Source organism: Lepeophtheirus salmonis, chromosome Z (genome assembly GCF_016086655.4).
Source record: "Lepeophtheirus salmonis chromosome Z, UVic_Lsal_1.4, whole genome shotgun sequence".
Classification (NCBI taxonomy): Eukaryota; Metazoa; Arthropoda; class Copepoda; order Siphonostomatoida; family Caligidae; genus Lepeophtheirus; species Lepeophtheirus salmonis.
In genome coordinates, this window is record NC_092584.1 from 14835965 (window position 1) to 14861077 (window position 25113).

The window sequence follows — 25113 nt, forward strand, 5'->3', positions numbered from 1 at the left end:
ATTCTAAGCAGTCAAAGAGTACCGTACTCCGTGGTGCAGTGTACATAAATCAATAATGGCCTCGAAGTTGTGTCGATTTATAGAATTGTCCCGAGGGATTAATTTTTATATTAATTGATTATTTATAATTGAAGCATTAATTTTTTTTAAATTATTTATGGCGTCATTGTTATTAAAAGAAAGAAAGAGGGAAACAGCAATATTATCAGCATTTTTTTAACTCTCTATTGTCAAATCTCCTCATCAAATTAGTACTCTGTTCAATAAAAGTTTCGAAGCATATATAGGAAGGCTTTACATCTAATATCGTAAACTAAAGAACTCAAGGGAAAGAGCGGACAGACAAGAAATCTACAACGACAACAAAAATATAAGGTAAAGAAATAAGGTATTCATTCCACATACCTTGAGTCCTTTAGAGTAAACTATGCTTACGACACGAGTAATTAAAAAGGTTTTTTTTAAATGAGTTATTTGTTGACTTGAGTTAGTATCATCCAGTCTAGTATGCTCACATCCCCTCCGTATTATTATTATTATTATTCCATAGAAGAGTTTGGTTTGATCTCAGATATCAGGAGGCTTTACATTACCCCAAATTATATTTTTTCCTGTTCTTTCTATACTTTCACAGGTTTGTCTCAATTATTCTAAGAAGTATGCAAACATTCCATAAATAAACCTCTCGAAGAATTTGGATGAGTTTACCAATGTTGTCATGAGGATTTTCTCATTCTATTCCAACGTGGAAGTAATGTTATGAGATGTCCAATAATTTTGCTTCTTTTATGACTTCAAAACTCGGGCAATTTCCTTTAATATAAGGACTCAATGACTTATTTGCTTCATTTCATTTAAATACATATTTTTGGATTATTTAAAATAGTTAATAGTCCAATGATTGGTTTTGAAATATTAACTATTGTGTGAAGTCTGGATTACGAATCCAACTTTCCAGTTCTCTTAGTTTTATAAGAACATAATTTTTTGAACGAGGAAGATCGAAACTCTGATGGAACACCTAATTCTTAAAAAATAGTTATTTCTAGTTTATGTAGATTAGTTATTTTAGTAGTAATTGAGACATAAACAGCACGAGGCTCCCTATAAAAGAAACATAAGGGTTAATATATTTTATCTACCACCCCAATATAAAAATGAGTGTGCAAATACACTAGACTCTACCGAATTTATGAATTAACTATATTAGTATTGGAAGATCAATCCAGGAATAATATTTTATATTAATTCTTATTTGAATTAAACTTACTATATAATGATCTTGAACAAAAAACAAACTGAAGTTGATACTTTATTTTTGAAGAATAAATTCATCAGTTGGAACCTATATAATATCTACTCTGATTTCAAATTACATAAATTCAATCATATTTTGCTCAAAAACAATTTTTTAAGATGTCAAAATGAAAAAATTGCTCAAAATACCATGTGATGTTGATATAAAATTACAATTACGACAAATATTATAGCTTTATAAGTTGTTCATATGCGTTTACCAACAGGAGTTTCTCAACAAAAAGGATGTTTTTCACCATAAAAAGTTACGTGATTGCAGCTTGAGCTCCTCCAGAAAGTATTAGTATATATTATTATGCTTAATAACATTTTAAGGAAAAAATAAGGTGGCAGGTTCTTATTTAATATGTCCAATTTATTTTATTCTTCGTAGATTGAAGGACTAATAAATATGTAGGTATATTGTTAATATATTCAGCAGCTGATGGAAGATGAAACACTAATAGATCATTAACATTGATATTCAACATCTAAAATTCATATAAATATAACTTTGCTGTGTGCAAAAAAGTATATTTATGAATCACAAAAAGACAATTGAAACATGCTGTACTCTACACTAACAAATACTAGGGGAATCCAAGGTTAATAGAAATTTTTATTAACCCTGGGGGGAATCTATATTTTTTATATCACTACTTGGAATATGAATACTTGATTGGGTTTCGTTTAAAGAATTAGGTGGATAATTTCCTTGGATCCATAAAGCAACTAATTACAATGACTTAGTGTGAAGGACTACACAGCATTGGAGTGTTACATGAGTATTTAAGTTCATTTTCTTCATAGCCATCTTGCATCTAATGGAATAAAATAAGACTGGATTTGACCTATGTAAATACATTAAAGTAAAAAATAATCCTTGATGTTTATAGATAAGAGAAATTTGTTTGGAAGTGAGATACGATCATGCCTTTCGCAATGATCAGAAATTCTTATTAGGATAAAATATCTGTTTATTTTTCAATGTAAGAATGTTCTAGAAGTACTTTATTTTTAGTTGAGGGGATTGTGATAGTTTTTGAAGGGGTAATATAGTATTTGAGTAATTACCATAAATGTTCTCATCATTTGATATTCTCAACAACTTGCAAATCTGGTGATAGTTTTTCTATATTCCTAAACTTATTAAATTTTTCGTTGTGAATTTTGTATTTTGCCCTGTTTACAAATGAAAGGATATTTGCAATTATCAATAAAAAAAGATGATTAAATGAACAAACTACAAATCCCATAATGACCTTTATGGAAGGGAAAAAAATAGTACATAAACGACGTTAATAGAAAGGTTGTAGAGTTAAACCAAATAATATTTATTATAACTATAATAAAGATAATGACAACATAATTAAAAACAATGAAATTGGCACAATACAACTGTTTCCTTAAACAAACAAAAAATTATGACTGACATTTTATTTTTTTATAAAAAAAATAGTTATGAGGGATAAAAAAATAAAATAAAATTTGATTTTTATGAGCAAATAAAATGTATAAATGCTTTTTTTAAATATTTAATTATTATTAATATTATTATTGTCTTCGTCTTACTTTTGATAAATTGTAATATTTAGAATAGAATATAATTTAGGAATGTTTTGTGAATGTATGTATCATTTTGTAAATATACATTTAAAAAAAACTAAAAACACTTTACTTTTGACGTTTGCGTTGAAGAAACGAATTAATTTTGTAAAATACAAAGTAAAAGAAACTGACTTTTTTGGAAGAGGAGGAGGGCATAATTAATCAATTAATTATTAGTCTCTTTTCTTACTTAATGACATGATTATGAATGAACTACAGGCTTTTTTTCCCCGTTTCTAAGATTTATATTTATTATCTATAAAAAACACGACACATATTTGGTTCGTGGTTTTAACAAAGGTTGAGAGAAATACTATTTTTATGGCTATAAAGAATCAATATAATAATAATTGATCAAGGAAGATTCCTACAGGAGAGTTGCCCACAACTATACTATATATCTTGTAATTCATCTACCGATCTGTCCCATCTAAGGATCCGTAGATAGTTTAATCATCTGCAGAAAAACCGTAGATAGCTGCTGGCATTGTAATAATAATAAAAAATTGGGGAATAAGGAGGGACCCTTAATGGTTCTTAAAGCAGGGATGGTGGTTTAATCTACCTCAAGCCCCCAAGTTTATACTTGCGTACTTGAAGCATATTATTTTGTTGAGGGTTCTTTGAAGTGGTAATTTTTAACTTGTCTTGAAGTCCCACGGTTATGCTACACAAATACCAAGTGGCTGAAGTGCATTTTTGGGAAATTAGGAGGGTTATTTTATTGTCCCGTATTGTTCCGTATGTGAAAACTACCATGCTATTCTTAGATGGGATAGATGAATAACTATAAATGAAGTATAATTGTAGACAATCCTCTGCACATTAGTAATAATATTTAATAAATCAAAAAATAGCAAAACGAATGTAGCAAACAATATGATATTATTATTAAGACCAGTTCACGTACAGAGAGTTGACGGCATGAGCAAATCATCATAATGTCAATTGTAAATAATTATTAACCGTAATTATAATCTTTCCTTCTCGCACCTATCTTTTAAACGTACATATATTTATTGAAGGGGTGAGGGAGGGCTTATATAGAATAAATATGCATATACTCACTGAATATGTAAGTATATGACTTCTGACTACATGATGCGGTTAAATCATTGGATTAAGGAAGGAAAGAGAGAGACAGAGAGAGAAGGGATAAACAGGTAGTATGGCAACAAACTTTGGAATATATCGCGGGCTCAGAGAGCAAATATTATTGTGTAACAAGTCCTCATCTGTTGTGAGATTTTGAGCGATTCAATTAGATTATTGCAGCCCGTCAACACAAAAGCAAGCTATAATGATTTTTCTCAAAATTGAATTTGTATTAAATTTGTATTCTTAAACAAATATTCCTCAATTAACATCTAAAAAATTATTCTTATTTCCGCTTTAGATGCTCCGCAAATTAAATTTAGAGTAGCAAAAATTGGTTTATCTTATCTAAAAGGACCAATATGTAGGTCAAATTAAGTTTCTTAAATCATAGTTAAAACTCTTGTGTATCTTAATTCCGGCCACAAATTTTAATATGTCTATGAAATATTGGCCTGTATGTATATAAGAAGTAGAAAATAAATAGGGTTTTCTCCTTTCCTGGATTTTGTTCAAGATTGTTTTTATGTTGACGCACCTCATATGATATTATAATAATTACGTGAATTGAGTAAGTCTCCATATATTTGACAAATCAGTATTCGCATTGATTTTGAAAACTTTATCCATCGCGTAAATATCTCAAAATATAATATATTGCACTTGTTAGACTTTGTCTCCAAGCTCACGGATTGAAGTACTTTGATTACATCTTACTGAATTAGAGTCGTCCTTGAAAGCAGATATAGACGTTAATAAGTATGTAAGTATATATGTATATGTGTTCAGCAATTCAGCAATAATGTGGCAAAAAAATCATCGTACTTCTATAAAAAACTAGTGCATTTTTGATATATGTGTGTAAAGATATGTATGTAGGGTTTTTTTTTTTCTCAAAAAGAGAATTGGAAGAAAGTCAGCATGAGGGACCATAATAATAATTTTTCCCCAGTATTTGAGACTAGGATTTAGTTTCAAAAATCTTTTTTTTAAATTATATAAGACATTCTCTATCATATTTTTTTCATTATTAAAAGACCGAATATTGCTAGGTTAGCAAAAATAGGACTAACCGTGCCCAGATATTTTTACCATAATTTTTTTTGCCTCAAGAAGATTTTGCCGCATTTTTATGTTTTTATATTAAATGTTCGTACTTTACCTTTAGTCTGTACTTTTGTATCTTAGCTATAGATCAGAATAAAAGATGGTAAGAAAATAAAAAAAGGTTTAATAACTTTAAGTCACAGATCCGGTATCATGAATCTATTTCGAAAAGACTCATTGACTAGTGTGACATTATTTATAGGTAAATGATCTTAATTTAAGCTTGAAGAAATGTAAGAAACTCCATCTATAGAAAAAAAGAAGGAATATTTCAACTGTTAAGACTAAAAGTAAAGTTCGAATCTATAATAGTAAAAGGTTAAAAAATCTCCAAGAGGCAAAAATGTAAACAGAAAAAACATCCACAACCAGTTAGATCGTAGTATTGACGGAACCAAAATATTTGGGGTATTACTGTAAATGCATTATTTCTTTATAGAAATTGGTATGATTTTGGTATTTTTGTACATATTGTTGGATCAGTCTAAAAAAACTGCAGCCCCATCAGGCTCTAATAAAATTTGTAAGTCCTACGACCGGTGTTTATAGATTCAAACTATAATTCATTATTTTCTTAGTTCTTTATTTCTTTAGGCCCAACTATGTTGGAAGAAAATAAAAGTATACCGTAGCATTGAAAGAGCAATGTAATGGTAAAAAAGATCGGACCGATAAAATAAAGACTGAAAAGGGGGAGAAACTGATTAGGAAATCAGTCTTAGGGCCGATCCAACACTAGTACATACATATAATGGCACAAAGCTTGCTTCAGTATTTAAAAAAAAAAACATACAAAGTGAATTGAACGTTATTAATATTACTATTAAAATAACTATTTAGGTAACAAGTAGTAAATGACTTTAACCAACATCATATTGACATATAATAATAATATTATGTACCTAACATAATCATATAATACATTGTTTTTCATATCTTGCTACGAAAGGGGGGCGTTAAAAACCTCAAATGTTGCCAAAGGGAAAAATAGAAGAAGTAGAGAGAATGAATATAATTAATTAATTGTATTACTATAAATTAATCTGGTATATTTAATTAATCAATATATGTATGTATGTATGTGTAGTTGAGGAACTGGAATGTAATACTTTATAATGATACAATGTGTATTATACATGTGTATGAAGTAAATATGCATAAATAAAAATATCCGGATAATTAATCATATCTAATTATCATTATGTGTTCATTTTGTGCAAAAAATTGTTAGCATACATGTAGTATCAAAGTAAGTGTCAGGAAAGTGTGTGTTGACTTGTCAGAATGAAATGTAAAAAGCAGCTTTGTCTCTCAAATTTAATTGATGTGTGAGTTGTAGTGTTGTGTCGATACTTATTTAGACTACGGTTCAGTCCTACTTGTTGGTCCTTAAAAAAGGTAAAATCTATCCCTTGTGACGTCATTGAGGGTGTTTTTTTTTTATTACTCTGTTATCCAAGCGCTCATAATTAAGGATCGACAGCAGGGGTGTCCGCAGATAATGGCTGGAAGGGTTATAGCCCCCCCCCCCCAAAAAAAAAAAAAAAAGATTTTTTTCTTTTTAGTATACAATTTAATATTTGTGATTTAATATAATTCTTTCATTTTATTTCCCGAAACATTTAGCTTTTTTTGAATTTGTTTCCAAAAAATTTAAACTTTTCAAATTTTTTCAAAAAAATTCCAAACCCCCCAAAAAAAAAAAAAAATATATATTACAATCCTGCGGAAGCCGCTGGACAGTCCTTAGGAACGATATAACTGTCGGTCCTAAGACTGGACTGAACAGAATAAATAAGTACAACATAACACTAGAGAGTTGTTGAGATTTTAAGTAGTAACTTGAACTATGTAATACCATATTAATATACAAGTGTCTATGGGTAACGTCTGATTTAATCACATATATTAATAGATGGAAACGTTTCATTTTTCTCCATTAAACCCACTAATTATAGAGCTGTGGGCATTTAAACTAGTGTTGGATTTCGGTGTGGACCGCTCTCTAAATAAAATTCGGTCTACTAAGAAAAAAATTAAAGTGCTAAATTTTAGTTATGTAGTACCTTTTTAAGAAAAAGCAATTTCCGTCTTAACCCGAGTCTCAACATTAATTTGAACTTTATATTGTGCCACAGAATATTACGGTGTAACTTTGATTTATTAAAAAAAGTCAAATATATATGTACACCACTAGTAACTCATGAAAAACGGCTCTATGTAACTGATAAAAACTCAAAAGTAGAGATGTTTATCTTTGTAAGTTGTTGTTTAATAGGCATTGCATAACAATGTGTTAAGAATAATTATTTACTTTCATTATTTTTCATAACAATAAATGACACAATCCATCATCTTATCTTTTTTGTAAAGGCAAACTACCCAATGTTACACATAGGTCAATTATATTCTTAAAAACTCCTTGTTGTGACATTCCTTTTCTTGGTTTCTGGCTAACTGAAAAACCTTAATCATTTGCTAATGATGATACTGAGCAGTTATTGATGACATAATGGCCTAACTGAAATAAGTAAAACCAAATTAAATAGGTAAAAAATCCTCTCAATTAACAAAGATGTGATAAATTATATACTTTGGGTTATCTTTAAGAAGATCCATAAAATAATTATTATTCAACCAAAATTTTCTGTTTTAAACTTGCAACAGTTATTTACTCAAAACAAGATTATACCTATTTTCCATCCTATTTATTGGTTGCAACTTGATCAATCTGCTTTGCGTACAAGTTATAACTTATACAAAAACCCAAGCTGTAGATGACATATATAACATGGAGATATAAAGATGTAAATAAAGTGATTAAATAGATGTAAAAGTGGGATTTTTGGGGATCTTAAAATGCTTGGATCTCAAAACAGCATCAGTTATTACAATTATTATTATAATGGATCTTTTTGTCAAAAATTAACAAAAAAAACACACACACAAAAATATTATGAATTAGTCTCTCCGCAATTAGTTCCATATTATTTTAAAAAAGTATCCTATGTAAAATGATCCGGTGAATATATTCTTAACTAATTAAAATGCAATATTCTTAAATGATGTACAGCACTTGTGTGCGTGTTGAATGGACGAATCTTTGCTGTTTTTTAAGATATTTTTTGTTGACGTAATAATATTGCACAAACATATTTTTTTTCGTTTCATGTCACTACTGGGTATGTCTCAAAATACAATAATACGTCTGAATTACTATTTGCATCATCCTTTCTTTGGACATCTAATAAAAGCACCAATACATACTTAAATATAATATGTTATACGAATGTATCAATTATTTAATGGTAAATAAGAGGTTTCATACTCATACTCATTATGTATATATATATGGAGTGATGAATGAAAATTCTCTTGGGGGGAGAGTAATATAAAAATGCTTAACGCATAAAAATAAGAATTACATAGGTATATATAGAAGACTAGTGATGATTTATGTATGTACGTACATATATAAAAAAAAGTAGAATTTAAAAAAAAAAAAAAAAAACACAATAAAAAAATGGGGAATTATTTAATTTTAAGAAGAATAAAACTTAAAGTCTCGATTCAGATCAGATTCTGTAACAAAATTACTACTACTACTGCTTCCCCTGACTTCCCTTTTACCTCTATGTAAGGGATGAGGAGGAACACCTAATGCTGGATCATGAGTGGGGCTCCAATCAGTAACATTTTCGATGGGTCCACCACTTCCAGAAGAGGTATTAGTACTACCAATAAAGGAAGAAGGAGAAAAACGAACTCGGTTAGTGGTTGAAGCAGATATAAAACCTGAGTCTGATCTATGATGATGATTACCCCCCACCACAAATGCATCTTCTGAGATGGAATCAGGAGGCGTAGGATTGGTTGGAGTTCCACCACTAGAGGATCCTCCTCCATTAGGCCAACCTGATGACCTTGGAGATGACTGAGATCCACCGTTTGAATTTAAGTATGACTTCTTAAGTGAAGATCTCAATGGTGTTCGAGGAGTTAATGGTAGTTCTAGAGTTTGTGGTCGTTCAACTTCATTCGTCCCTCCTCCATAAGAGTTCTGACGAGAACTACACATACGGCGCATGGGAGTATGATTTGAACTTCCAGGAGGAGAAGGACCTGTAAGGGGATACTCAGTACCCGGCGAATCATCATCCATCATTCTAGCATAACTAAATATTGAAGATGATGACGCCGAAGAAGTTCTTCTATGTCCATTATTAGGAACAGCATTAGTTCCAAATGGAGAGGTAGGACACCTATTGGACCTAGAATAGAGGGATCATTAATAGCTAAATTTAAAAAAAAAAAAAAAAAAAATCTTTGTTTTGTTTGATTGGATTTAATATTCGAAACTATTGCCATCCCATTTATTATTATCTTCGTAAAAATTCTGCTCTAGCCAAAATAAAAAGGCTCAGACAAAAATGCCATAAATACAAATCTTTTTCTATGACAGATAAACATAATATAATCTAATTAATAACTTAGTTCACCTTTGTGACTATCATTTATGCAAGGAGTTCCCAACCTTTTTTGTGGCACGGACAGGGATTCATTTTATGTCTTTATCATTAATGATCAGGCTTGAACAGAGATTGAACGGAAAAATGAACGGCGTTTATTTTTTATTGTTTCTAATGATTATTTTTTCCACAGATAACTACAACTTTTTTACTTAATTATGGGTATAATTAGTATTATCTTAAAATAAAATAAATATACATTGAAAATTATGAGTCTATTTTTTTGTATACAGTAATCAATTATTAAATAGTTCAATAGTTAAAAAAATATCATAAGTATTTTTTTAAGAATATTGGGAGAATAAGACAAATCAAAGAAAACCCTTATTTCCGAAAAAACAACAACCTTAGTGTTAAGTGAGCCTATATACTTGAGTTGCCTGATTTAAATTCAAGTTTTTCTTAACACTAAAAATAGATACAACGTAATTTATATAATGAATATTACTAACGTTTTTTACTTGATAGCTTATAAGGCTGATTATTTTCTTTTCAAAAACAAGGGTGCTTGAATCAGTTAAAAAGTAGAGGTTACAGCATAGTTTCAACTTTAGTAATTATAATCATTGGTATTTACAGAAGCTCATTATTATCATGGGATTAATACAACTTCAGCAAACATATTTTTTTATAAATTGTTAAAACAATTATTACTCATAATGAACAAGCCCTCACCTTCAGAGGCCTCAAAAGACAAATATATAAATATATTTTGAGGGAAAACCTATAACAAGGGTTGTATTTCAAATTTGAATAATATCTATAGTAAAATTAAGCACAGTTTGTCTATTTCTCTGACTGCGGATGGCACATTTTGAGGAACATGTGTTGCTAAAGCTCAGCGCCTCATATTAAACAAGAAAAGTTAAGTACATAAAAACAATCTTAAACAAAAAAAAAGAAAAGAAAAAATCCCAATTTATTTTTCTACATCATGTATACATACAGTCATATATTTTATAGAAATATATGACTCAATTACAGGCTTTGCATTCAAATCTGTTGTATGAGTTTAAGTACCCCAGAATTTGGACTTGATTTTAGAACCTTTATTAGATTAAAAAGATTTATATTGACCAAGATATATGTTCTTTTAAATAAAATTTCATTTCTTTATTATGTCGAATCCATTTAGGCTACCTATGTACAATTTGTGGCACATCCGCAGAGTTAATAAGAATATTTTCTTGATAGAAATTGACGATAATTTAAATATTAATATAAATGTAATTCAAATTTAATTATTAGAAAATTCATTCTAGCTTGCTTTTGTTTCGACGGGCCGTCATAGACTATGAGTGGTTGTGTGTTTTGTCAAAATCTGCCTATCTTGCCCAGCAGTCGGTACAATACATCAGATTGAAAATTCTGGTAAGCCCGATGGCATGATGGTCTAAACTTAGTATTTCTATTAACCTTGACTTTATATAAGGTTTTGCAACGAGGGTATGTAGCTAAGGTCCTGTATATCATATTAAAATTTAAAAAAAGGGAGTACATTTATACATTTTTAAAGCAAAGTTTATCTACCCTTAATAACTCCGTCCAAATGGAGTTGTTTATATTGACCAGCTCTGAATTACTTTAAAGAATTTATTACAATGTCGTCGTGGGAACATTAGTTTTTATTATTCCCAATAAAACAGTAATCCTTCTATGTTTTGTTTTGTTTTTTTATTCAGTTCTAAAAATGAACGAATGAATCGTAAAAATAGTAAACGACAATCGGAAACTTTTCAGAAAAAGAACGAATAAAGTTAAAAAGGGTGAACGGATACAAGCCTGTTAATGACGCAATGGTCTTATTTTAAAGGACGTCGACATCGGTCAAATATAAACTATACCTCAAAATTCAAACTTTCCAGTGATTAGGGAGAATGATAAGAAATGATCCATAAAGTATGAGCTGTATTCTAGAGAAAGAGGATTTATAGTTTTATTTCGGAGTAGCAATATTTTTAGACTCAAAAAAAAAAAAACCAATTGAAATATGAATGAATAATCAGGAGTCAATCATGATTTTAATTTGTTAAAAAGTTAATTATTAACCATTTCGTTCGACTTATCTTGTATAGGCTACAGATAAATTGGTAATAGAGTCCCGTCTATGTCAATATATATATATATATATATTTGTCTTTGTCAGGCAGAACATTCAAAAATATTGTTTCGTTTTTGTCTCATAATCGTGATGCGCCTAAAAATCGTAAACGAATACATTTCCTTTAGTTATAGCTGACGAAATTAACAGTGGCAGAGAGGAATGGGAACTCCTTCGGACACGACTAGTATTAATGCAATATTTTTTATTACCTTGGTGTTCCATGGGTTTCATAGTATCCCCTTAGTCTTAAATCTGCTGGCTCATTTGGATCAACATATCCCTCAGTTATTCGATTTCGTATAGATGATAGATCAACTGTATGATCAATGAGATCTAAGCCACGACTTCGCGGAGATTCTATACTTTCTTGTCGACTGTGAAGTGAGCAAATATTCGATTATTAAAAATAAGGAATAATAATATGAAAATTACCTTCGAACAGATTCTAAGCTATCTAATCTCCTTGGAGTTTCTACATACTGTCTACTAGGAGGAACATAATAAGGATCGTGAGGAACACAACCACCAACACTACCGATACTATCCATTTGATCTTGATAGAACATTTTTGTCCTCATCATGGTATAGCCACCACCACTTTGATTACTATTATTATTGTTGGTGGTAGTATAATGTCCATCAGAGCTAGAATAGTCATGACCTGGAAGGAATAAAGGCCTATCAAGTCCTGGGCCTGTGGCAACAGGAGGAGGAGGGGGTATTGCACATCTGTTCCATCCTCAGAAGAACTGGCATTGGACGATCTACGAACTGATGGTGAAGAAGGAGAGGGATGACTGGTAGATTCAGTGAATCGTAATGGCTTGAAATTAACTGCACTATTCAAAGGAACTCTATTATGAACAGGTAGCCCATGGTAAGTATTGTGAGGATACAGTGAGGAAGAATTTCTTGAGATGCTCGAATCATTGTACCAAAATTTCAATTCATTTTCTTCCTCGTCAAGACTGCAATAGCAAATTAAATATAATTAATGTAGTAGAGCCGATCTAATGTACATAGTAAATATCTTGGTTGTAGATTTGGATTCGACTCAAAATTTTGGATTTCAATCTTTTGAAAAATTTCCACATACTTTGTAGTTATGGGATTTCTCTTTTCTACCTAATACTCTCTTTCTCTAATCAACTCTTCTTTTAATAAGAAATGAGAGTTTGCAGTTTTTTAGTTCCCTTTTGAATGATAATAAAAACTTTTAAGTATTGGTCAAATCTTTCGACTTTAGTAAACTCGAGGTTTTTTTTAGTTCAAGTAATGTTCGAATCCAATACTAGAAGGTTTAAAAATAAATGCAAATAACGTTACTTGTTAGGGTATAATTTGGGATGAATTGCAGATACATTAGAGAGTCGAACATCATAACCTGCAGCAACCGAGGCCAGCATTGAAGCCATATTATATAGTAAATACTCGATTACACCCATACGCAATCGTCTGCCACCAGGAGGAGATGAATTATCAGGAGAATCATAATTGGTAAAATAATAACTGTTATTGTAGAGAGTCGCCATAGGAATCCCTGCATTATCAAAGGGTCGCTGATAATAGTATAATCCACGATTCGATCGATCTGAAAAACAGGCATAATGTTATATAGACCTAATAAGTTTGGTATTTATACCCTATACCTCTGTCTTCGAGCCCTAAAACAAACTTTAGCCATAACAAGAAGGATTAGATAATGGTATAATTATAATACCTCTAAAATATTTACAATGGGCCTTATAATAAAAAATGATCAATTATAAAGTAGAGTAAAAATTTACATATATACAATAGTATTGTTTTTTAATCGTTTATGTCTAAAAATATGGACTATCCTGTTACACACATGTGTTAATATTTGCAGTAGTGTATAAAATATGTCCTGCAAATGACCTAGGCAATCCTAACAATTTGAAGAATATTTGGGAGGAAAGAAGCTTAGCTGTCATGATGTTTTATTAGATCAGCTGCAAGCAGCCTTAGAGGAAGGAAATAAATACAAATCCCACACCTTATTTGCAAGGACATATAAGCTGTAATTACTCTTGATCTTCAATTCTAATCACAATCTGACAAGGGCTTACACCTATAAATCCCGAGCAAACCCACATTGTCAATCTCCGTCTTTCATGATCATCTACACTATTTTTTACTTTTTACTTGGATGTTCTCTTGTCAATAATTAAATAATAATGATAGCAGCTTTGGAAAATAAAGAAGCCGCTCTCGCTTTCCAGGATATATTTTATACACCTCGTTTTATCATATATATGGCAAGTGCATAAAAGAAAGATATAAGAGTGGAGTACCATAATTAGGGATGTGAAAATGGTTGAAATCCTCTTAAGTGTAAATCAAAAAGATAATATAAGTTGGTATCCTGAAAGACGTTAAGAGTCTTTATTAATTATTTCTTCCTATTTTGAGTATTCAAACAACGTGTTAGGGAGCAAGGAGCACTTTAGTTTTTAAAGTGATCTCTGTCGTGAGATGATATGTCGTGTATCATCTAACCAACGTATAATTTATTTTTGATTTAAACTCTGGAGGACTTGGACAATTTTTACATTATTTCCAACTATATTGTAGCTCCTTTGGGATAGAATCGAAGATATATATATAGATAGATACTGTATAGAAACAAACCTAATTCAGGTACAATTCCAGTTGCAGATGTTTTTTCTAAAGAAGGCGCGGATTTACTCCATCTACTATCCTCATTGGAAGAAGATGACGTCGGAATGTTAGGACGTGACTTTGAAACATTGCTACCACTACTTGGGCCCCATGTTTTCCCCTTAACTCCATCTGCTGGCACTATATATTGATAATAAAATATATAAATAAATGCATAACGTTACACCTTCCCTATTAGGGTGAAGGTAGGGGGCTCTTGTCCATTTAAAATTATGCAAAACATAAATTTTTCATAATCTTACATGAACATTAGATTAATCAAAATGGTTTGAAAACAAATAATTAATTACTATGAATAGAACGCAAAGCCAATATCAAATATATGAACATTTTATTACAAATGCGCATTTCATTCCGTATACATGTATGTAAGTTCTGTAAAGTAGGTATTTTGTCATTATTTACGAAGTAAGAATATATTATGTAATGCAGTCATGCACGTTTAAATTAAATACATAGCTGCGTGCAGTTTATCATGCAAGTATAAAAATAATTATAGTCTAAAAGGAATATATAAATTACAGCATAGGTTATTATTTTTGATCGAATGTACTTCGTGTATACTTTAATAATAATGATATAGGCGGCCCTCAGATTTTTGCCTTCTATTCAAAAAGTAAAACAAGTTAGTAAGAGTTAGTAATGCCCTAAATGAATATAACACAAAAAAGAGTAACACAGCACAAGCCTTATAAAAAAAAGCACATTAATATAAAAAATAACTCAGTTTTGAGGCAGAAAAAAAAAATAATAATAATAATTCGTATTTTCATGCGTTTATTTATGGCTAAAAGTATCACTCTGCAAATGATAAAAATTATATTGAAAAATTGAAGGGAATAAAAGAAAATAGAATGACAGAAAAAGCAATACTACATAAGAAGCAGATGATAGATAACGAACATGTTAAAAAGATGACTTACGGGCGATAGCGCGTAGCCGAGTTATAGAGGGAGATCCGGGAGGACCCGGGCCCGAAAGAAGATCTGTAGTTTCACTTTGAACAGTAATGTTATGACGAAAATCTGTGCATTTTAAACAGGAAATACAAAAAAAAAAAAAAAAAAAAAAAAAAAATGGTGTTAGTAATTAGTATTAGGGTAAACGTCGTTGATGTGATTTCATTAGAGTTGTAAATGCTAAGCACTGCCAGTATGCTACAAACCCTGACAATTAGATGAATGTTTTGAAGCTTAGCTGTCATGAAGTTAATTTATATCAGCTACAAGCATCATGGAGAGTAAGTAAATAAATTCAAATCCCACTCCTTAGTTAACAAGGACATATAGGAAGGAATCACTCCCTTGTCGATCTTCAACTATATTATGTGTCCTATTAATAAGTGCCTGTCAAATCCTCATTCTTTTATGAAAAAACTCACACAAAGTTCACCCCTTTTTTTGTTTGCATTAACGTTATCGTCAAATAAAATTATCGTCTTCTTTAAAATAAAATAACGCCACACTTATCTTTCAAAAATGTTTTTCAATTTTTCTTTTCTAATAAAGGCTTTTTGTTCAAAAAGTTTTAATCGTAAAATTTAAATAAGGTTTAAATGGTTGTCAAATTCGGAATTTATAGAAAAACACGTAAAAAAAGGTCCGTCCCCTCCAAACCTGATGACGTCACCATGATATAATTTGCCATTCCCTCTACAAGTAAATACATTCCTGGACCCACTTATTAGAAAAATAAAGAACCACTGCTCAGATTGCCAACAACGAAAAATCTCGCAGACTGGAGAACACTTAGAATTTACAACTCTCTGTTTTATAAACTATGTTGTAGGTAATTTGAATTGTAACTGATGATTTTATAATTATTAGTGATAGGAGGATAGTACTATAGGTATATTGTATAAAAACTATAGTGCTATCTTAATAAATTTTTGTAATTGTTGTGTACAAGTTGCAACTTGTATAATGAAATTGAACAAGTAAGCTATTTCTTAGTCTTTTATTGTCCCATTTAATTAGAGTATGTGGCATTCCAATTAGGAAATATACTATCATTTCATTTTGATCTATTAAAATTACAAGGTTACTTTGTATTTACGAGTATTATAATAACTCTTGGCATTTGAACTTAACATCATTAATTTATCGACTATTCATGTAATAATATTCAATTATTGAATATTTATCACCCCCAAGTAGACTCTAACTAATGTATCTCATTTTTTGGTTGCAACTTGAGCACAACATCTATCTCTCTAAGCAAAAAAACAATGGGGTAAATACCAAAGAAATAAAAAAATAAAATATAAAAACAGGGGGAACGTAGGTTTTTCTAAAACCTATTAAATATGGTAATGGTCATCAATTTGGATTTGATTATTATGAGATGGATTAATACATTAATAGGAAAACAGGAAAAGTACTATAAGAGTAGTAGTTGTAGTATAATAATAAATATAAACCTTAAACAATGTTGACGCTGGCGCCTTATAAAGCACTAAGTTATTTGTTATTTAGGTAAAAAAATTTATTAAAAAAGTTAGTTGAAGTTTCAGAAGCAGAACCAAGGAATCCCTAATAAAATAAGAAGTCATTAGCACTCTCTATCTCAAAACAAGTTGCTTTCACCAAAAAATATATTAAATAATAATAATTTTTTAAAAGAAATATCATCTTGTATATTTCAAAAAGATATGCTAACCGTATTTTTTCATTTTTCGATCCATTTTTGTTAAGTCATTTCTAGAAGGAGTCAAACTGATATGGTGCCGAAAATCTAATAAAAAATAATGAATACATTATATGATAACAACCATCTCTTTTTCCCCATTCAAATCAAATCAAATTATGCTATGTTTAGTTCGTGCTCCTGTTTTCCCAAGGAAGAATATTCCGTTCTAATATTAATTATTTAAAAATAAGCAGTCATTGGGGTTTTCTATGTATGTACTAGTACTTATTTCACAGGAATTTAAACCTACGATACATTCCCGGGAAATGAGTAATCAATTAATTATTTGATAATATATGGAGCAACATAGCTCAGTGGACAACCCACTCGGGGGAAATTATTATCTTGAAATGTCTGTGGATTATAATTTTTTGAGTGTCAATCCTATTTTTGTATTCTTTTAGCCAAATTTTTTTAATTTGTAAACAATTTTGTCACGCAAAAATAACTTTTTGCGTTACAAAAATTTTGAAATCCCAATTTTGTAGACCTATGGAATCTACAATGTACATTTAAAACACTATTATTTATGTTAAAATGTTAAGTAATAACCAAAAATTTAAAATTAATCTGTCAGTTCAGTTGTGTCTTCCATAACTTTTGTATAATAACCGTTTAAAAAATGTGTTTGAAGTGACTAACAGGAATAAAAAATTCACACTTTTCCATAAATGCCTGTCTTTTTTTAGGCATATATCTACTAATAGGAAAGGCCTAAAGACTAGATTTAACATAATTTTATTGATAATTTAATCATCTTTAAATTGATACCTAATTTATACTGTTTCTTGTACAGGAACATTTAAAAAAAAAAAATATTGCCTTAATTTTAATAACCTGTGAAAAAAATAAAGTCCATCATTAAAATGGATAGTACGTAAAAAATAACATAACTAGCAGCTACTTGATATTGACTAAATCAAGGTCCAATTTTTCACACAACTAGTACAGGTCCTCAAAACCACAGGTGTTTGACTAACTGTTTCATTTGTAGAACTTGAAAATCCTGAGGAGATATTTTCATTTCCATTAAATTAGACAGACTTTTACAAAAATGAGTATATCTAAAAAAAAACCATTGCATATTTTGTACTTCTAACTTTAGATTGGAATTTTACATAAAATTTTAGATAAGAGAACATATATTACTTTTAAGAATTCGAAACTTGATATTTTCCCAATTTTGGTAGTTAACCCAGAGTCGAATCATAAACTACATCATATACATTAATAGGAATGTGAATATTGGCTAAATTGTAGTGAAGTACATATTTAAACATGTTTGTTAATTATTCCTCCCTATCTTGAAAATTATAACGTACCAGCGAGCGTTAAGGATTTGTACTGATCACTATCATTATGCCATTATCTCAGATTTTATGCACAACAAACCACATTTAAACAAAATTTACATCCCTATACTCTTATGTACATATATGGACTTGAAAGAAAATTCCTTATTCAGGTTGTAATTGTAAAACTAAATAATCTGATGAATTAAAGGGACATAAAAAAGTAATAATTATAATATTATGTAAGCTTCCTTTATGTAATTCATTATGGATCAGTGTCAATTTCGTCACATTTCGTCCATTTTTGTCAAGAAAAGAAATTATTTGTTTTAATCGGACAAAACATTCAAAAAATATAGTTCGTTTCGTCTCGTAAGGATTAACAGGCTAACATTTGTTAAGAAATACATTTCGTCTAATTATAGCTGACAAAATGAACACTGAAGAGGATGTACCGATATTACCTTTAAAGACAATACTGATTTAATCTTTTATAACTTATCATGCCTAATTCTTGAATTTGAAGATACCGGCTGATAAACAAAATTATTGCTCTGAACCCTCATTCAGTGAAAAGATGTATTCCTGACAATTATTTCAGTTCAATTAAATATTATGTATAAAATTCAAGTCAAAATAGTTAAATAAGCTTACACTGTAACAACAAAAGTGTTATTGAGTTTTTCATTGAAATAGTTCAAATATAAATATTTTATGGAATGCTTAGTGTTGTAGGCTTAATTAAGTAAATAAACAATGTTTAGATTTCGTGGAATGGGCAGTCTTGAGCCGATTTCGATATCTTTGCTACACATGAATTAAGACCCTTGTTAACATCAGCTGCTTTTTGAATAATTTTGGAGGGGTATTTCTGTTAACATTTAAAATAGCATTATTGCAGGCAAAATATTGTCAAATTATATTCACACATATATATTATTTTATTATATATATTTTTTTTTTTAATAAAACTAAAAGTAGGAGGGAATTAATCATCCAGAGCCCGATGAAAATAAGACAACAATCTATTAAAGAATTAATCAAAAGGAGCAATCGTCTTTCTTTTTTAATCTGTAAATTGTTATTTTTCTCTACGTTTTGCCCATTCCTACAGCTTTAATTACAACCTAACATAATAATATTTAATTAGAACCTCACTTTTTTATGTAGGAATACTTGATTATTTTTGAATCTTTCACGATTAGTTAAAAATTTATGGATTTCTTCATAAAATATAAAGTAAATTTACTTAAATTTCACGGTATCTTCCCAGGAACTCCTGGTATCCCGACATTTCAAATTGGCTCTCTTATATCGGTTTTTCTAGCGGGGAATTTCAATGGAAAATAGAAACCCTTGCACGAACTTATATTATTATGTGGTATAATTTACCGATTATACCAACAATAGTGTGCAATGTGCATATAGGTGACATTTTGAAGTATATGATTGATAAAATTACCATCGAATGGGCAACGTTGTTGTAAAAAAGTTACTTGACAATAAAAAATCAATTTGATGCAATCGATATGGCACAATACACATATACAATTCAGAGTGCAGACACTAAACACTGCCATCAACTGAACAGAACACAACACTTTTGGCAGAAATAAACAAGAGTATGCAGAGTCAAAATGCAAATTGTATCATTGATTTTCATAGCAGCAACTATGTAAATGAAATATACACAGCAATGACTTTGGAATGAAAATTTGCATAATGTATAAACAAACTAATCATTATGAAAATTGGCTACAATGAAAACAATTAATGTAGCTTACATCTGTTTATATTTCAATATCAATTGTTGGTCTGGTAGGCACCAAATTAAATTTATTTTCCCTTTGTTTCTAACACAGGGCTTTCGCAATGACTGACAGCCTTTAACAATTTTATCAATAGGTGGGGGTCAATTTTTTTATCCCAATTTTAAGTCTTCTTGCCATATGAGCAGGAACAGAGTTCTGTTTGAGCACATATTAAGTCCCAGGAGTCATTCTATCTTAATTAAAGAGTATTACTATGTCGGCAGCTTTGTTCCCTGCGGTATATAATTCGAAAAACTGTGCCTCTTTGACTCTACTCCATGCTTACAAATAAGAATAAAAAAATTACTTTTGAAAAACTATTCTATTATTAGTTCTTGTAAATCCTTAAGCAAAATATTTTATTTATTTATTCACAAATGGATATTCATATAATTGTTGAGCAATTAAATTTAGTGTAAATTTATCTTGAAATCATTCAATAACTTTACACTGGCAAATAATATCCAAAGATTTAAAAAAAAATCCTTAATATCAATAATATAATTATTTTATTAATCTTCATGAAAAAGTCATTTGATGAAATATTATTAGCTTAGAAGAAGGCTGAGTCAGTAGTTAGCAGTAAAAACTCATACACAGCATTGTTCATAAAAAAACATAACATTAATCATCATAATTATCAAGGATTAAATATCTATTTTATGTTCAAAACACCAGGAATAATACAGTAAATAAAATAAATCCCAATGTTGTTAGGTAACACATACATATGTTAAGTTTGCATGAATGGTTATGTATGTTCCCATGGCCAAGTGCAATTGTACTAGCCCTGCTAACCCTGTAACATTACATTTGATATTAAAATGTTTCCAGATGTATGCTACATTAAGTACACGCGAAATGTAATTGAAATTTACTTTGATGAAAAAATCCTGACACTTAATATTGTATATATGTATGTAATGTGCTTTCGATCAAAGACAATATAGAAATATATCAAAGGATGATGAGGAAATCATCCTTGTTTTCCATTTTTGGCTCTATATTTAGAAATCGAATATATACACTTTTAGTGTGATAAGCCTTGTAAATAGTTTGATATAAATATATAAGGGATTGATTTACCGGAGGGTCCACTTATATTTTGATCTTTCTTAAGGAGTTTCAATTTATTTTTCTTGAAATTGCCTTTTCTTTTCTTCGGAGTAGGAGCTTGTTGTTGAATTATCATAATACTCAGTTCCCGATGTAGAAGGTCCTTTTCTCTCTCCGCTAATTCAGCTTCACGTTGTTTTAAACGCTCTTCTGTAAGACGCTGCTCTCTTTGTTTGTCATCAAGTTCAGCTTCTTTACTACGAAGCTCGTGTTCTCGTACCCTAATTTCCAAGAGCATTTGATCAATTTCTTCTTTCCAATCATCCTATAAAGTAAATCAATTTGTTGGATATAGACAAGCAATTTTTTAAAGCAGCATCTTGACGTTTCAGTACCTGTAAATCGTAGAAACTATTATCTGGCATTTGATTAAAGTTAGAATGGGCCACTTCATCTAAAATTTTGAGGATTTCTTGAAAATCTGGTCGAACTTGAGTATCGTAGTTCCAGCAAGCTACAAACAATGAAATTGAAGCAACCAATAATCAATGCACCATTGTAAAAACAAACAAAAAAGGTAATTCAACCCTACCTTCCATCAAATTTCTCCATTCCTGAGGTACCGTTGTTGGAATATGAAGAGTTAATTTGTTTACAGCAACTCCATATGCTATAGCTAGATCATCGATTCCTTTATATGGAGTTTCTCCCGTCAGAAGTTCCCATAGCATGACTCCATAACTAGAAATGAAAATGTTTGTAAAATTAATCATTCTTCATATAACATATAACATCAATACAAAAACAATTTAAAAAAAAAAAAAAAAATAGGATTTTTTTACTACATAAATACAGCAGACCTAATTGACATATTAATAAATTTTTTTGGTCAATCACAGATTTTACATTCAAATTCATGTGATTAGTTGAGATACCCAGGAATTTAGCTAAAATAGCTAGTAAAGTCTTTCATATTCTTTAATTGTGAGAGGTACTTTTTGCGACTTTTCATATGGATTAAATCAAATATCAAAAATCATTTTTACTTTGTGTCAAGGGAAAACTTTATCATATTTATTTAATGAATACATACCTCCAAACATCACTTGCTTTAGAAAACATGGAACTCTTTATAACTTCAGGAGCCATCCATGCATATGTTCCAGCAGCAGACATTCTGGTTGTATTTGCTGATTCTCTGGCAAGACCAAAGTCAGTGATTTTAAGGGTTTTGAATAGTAAATTGTCATCCTTTTCTATATCCTCTAGAATGAGAACTACAGGAGAGACAAAAACAAAACATAAAAGATAGCTTATTTTAATCTATGTATATAGTTAGTTATGTTAAATGATGTAGATCCTCTGATAAATTATTTCATTCAATTGAAGTACATGCAACACCATTAATTCAATCAAGTAATTGACAAGAGAAAAAGACAATGTAGTGCCTCACACTAATACATATTACTTGAGGCCAAATTGACATAAAATAATGTCAAGATACTTTGGAATAACTCAAGGTTAAACATCGTATAATAACTACATTTAAGGCTCAAAGCCCTAATTAAAGTTTAGAGGCTGCGTCATTCATATAAGTACTTTTTGGAGTTTGAACATAAATTAGAGGTTAAGAAGGATGTATAAATAATAAAATGAATGCTTCAACTCCTTCAATTACAATACCATCAATATTATTTTAGAATGGTTTAAAGATATGTTATATGAATGTTTCCTCTCTCTCTCTCTTTTTCTTCGTAACTCCCACATCTAAAAGAGATTTAAGCTCTGTGCTTCTAATTCTTTCTTTACGGAAGGAAGTAAGTAAAAGAAGAGCTGTTCGTCCTTACCATTAGCAGATTTAAGATCCCGATGAACAAGGGAAATGGGAGCCCCTTTGTGTAGGTAGAGCATGCCTCGTGCCATTTGAATGGACCAATCAATGAGCACATCAGGTCTAATTTTCCTTCCACTCAAAATTCGATTTAATGGTCCCCCACGAGCATATTCCATGATAAGACACAGATTTGGTTCATCCAAACAAATTCCAAGCAAGTCTACAATATTTTGATGTTTGAGAAGCCAAAAAAGTCTTCCCTCTTGAAGGACTCTCTCCTTTGTGAGTCCGACCTCTTCCTCCGCGTCCCTCCGCGCCGCTTTGACAGCCACTTCCATGCCCCGGTAGAATCCCCGATAGACTTTACCGAATCCCCCCACGCCAATGACCTCTTCCAGGGTTAACTCCCCAAAGGAAATGTGTGGCGGACAAAAGCGCAGGAGTTCCTCTTTTTTGAGATTGGAAAAGTCCTGATCTTTGGGCGCGACAAAGTTGCAAGGGAAGACTCCCACACTGCCCTCACACTTCCCCGTCCACCAACCCTCGTCTCCAGATATCAAGTAGTCCTTGGAAAGCACTTCGATCGTGTCTCCCTTTTCCAGAGTGAGCTCATCCTCGCCCTGGGCCTCATAGTCATACACGGCCGTCCAGACGGCGCTGGATACGCCTTCCAATGGATGCTGGTCCTTGGGGGTGGGGTGCTGCAATGAGGTGAGCCACGTCTTGGGTTACTACTGCTGCTACCTGGAATTGAAACAAGGCGGGAACTACTTCCCGGGGTTCCCGGTGTCCGATAACCATTTTGATCCATAGATTAGACATCCAAGAATCTAGATATCCATCCCACAATTACATCTACTACAGAATTTCTCTGTCAGCTGCATTCAAATCCTCCAAAAATATGGAGTTAGAGCGATTCACACAATACCACTGCTGCAGAAGAATAGTCTGTCTCCTAGAGTTGTTCACTTAGTAAATACAGATTCAAATACAGTAGTGCTGTATCGATGTACTTCTTAACGATCCTCTTCAAGAAAAAGAATAAAAAATACATATTATTTTTTTTTTTTTTTACAATAGAAGGAAAAAAAGAGAAGGAAAAAAATGCTAGAAAGGGAGAAAAGAAAAGAAAAACACTCAATGAACGATATCTTCTTTTGGCGTGCGCTTATTTTGACTCCAGTGGTAAAGAATTTCCTCATTTTCATACAGCAAATTCAATAAACTGAAACTTTAACAGCTCATATCTTACACATTTCAAAAAATAGTTAATTTTTTAAAGGAAGTTTAACCATTAAATAATTATCATTTCTTTGACATAGAATATCTATTACTTATTTTTAATTTAACCCAATTTGATAATTAAACACAGCTATTATGATGTACAACATAAAATGGCATATAATTCACAATTCAACCAATCCAATATTTTGAAGAAAATAATTGGATGACGAATAATTTTAAGAGAAGTTTTTATTTATTTTACTTCGGAAACAACAAAATTACCCAAGATACTGAAGAGTTTTGCAGTAATTTGATTTTTAAAAAAAGTTTTTATTACTGCATGACGATTTTTGAAACCATATTAGCTAGATTAGAAATGTTCATATGCAAAAATTGGCTAGTATACATACTGTCTAATAAGAGTATATTGTACATAATATATGTGTTTCACTATAAAAATGTAATTACATTACAAGTATTTAATAAATATTCGATGTGAGAGAAATAATAGTTATTTAATTGTTAAACTTTCTTTAAATATATATATATATATTTTTTTTTTTTTTTAACAGGTAATAAATGAGCTATTAAAGTTTCAATTTATTAATTTTACTTTATGAATATGAGAAAATTAGTTTGCACTCCCGTCAAGCATTAAAAAGAGCGCGTTCTATATTCATTTCAGTTTTGCCTAGCTGAACAGAGAGAGACAATATAAAAGAAAGATATAAACGCCGACCCGTCAGCCATATCACCCGCCCACAAA

General features: G+C 30.5%; 2 protein-coding genes and 1 long non-coding RNA gene across 4 annotated transcripts in view; 1 reads left to right on the plus strand and 2 right to left on the minus strand.

Annotated features, from left to right (window-relative positions):
- Positions 1–253: 253 nt before the first annotated feature.
- Positions 254–25113, plus strand: part of LOC121130157 (myotubularin-related protein 9) — a 29835-nt gene continuing 4975 nt past the window's right edge. Inside the window, exon 1 of one of the 2 annotated variants that reach the window (XM_071893749.1) lies at positions 254–375. The gene's annotated coding sequence lies outside the window, so the exon portion shown is untranslated. Of the gene's footprint in view, positions 376–6365; positions 6505–25113 lie in introns of those variants that run through there. The other variant, XM_040725895.2, reaches the window with a different exon arrangement.
- Positions 3771–4454, minus strand: LOC139907353 (uncharacterized). Its single transcript, XR_011783902.1, has 2 exons — positions 3973–4454; positions 3771–3901 (listed from the first exon to the last, which is right to left on the minus strand). It is a non-coding gene; the product is annotated as an uncharacterized lncRNA (long non-coding RNA).
- Positions 8532–23924, minus strand: LOC121130485 (mitogen-activated protein kinase kinase kinase 10). Its single transcript, XM_071893797.1, is given in 13 exon segments — positions 8532–9377; positions 11949–12113; positions 12172–12317; positions 12320–12707; positions 13066–13330; positions 14392–14562; positions 15366–15467; positions 21320–21614; positions 21685–21803; positions 21882–22030; positions 22383–22566; positions 23137–23845; positions 23895–23924. Coding segments are annotated over 13 exon segments (3453 nt in total). The 3' UTR covers positions 8532–8647.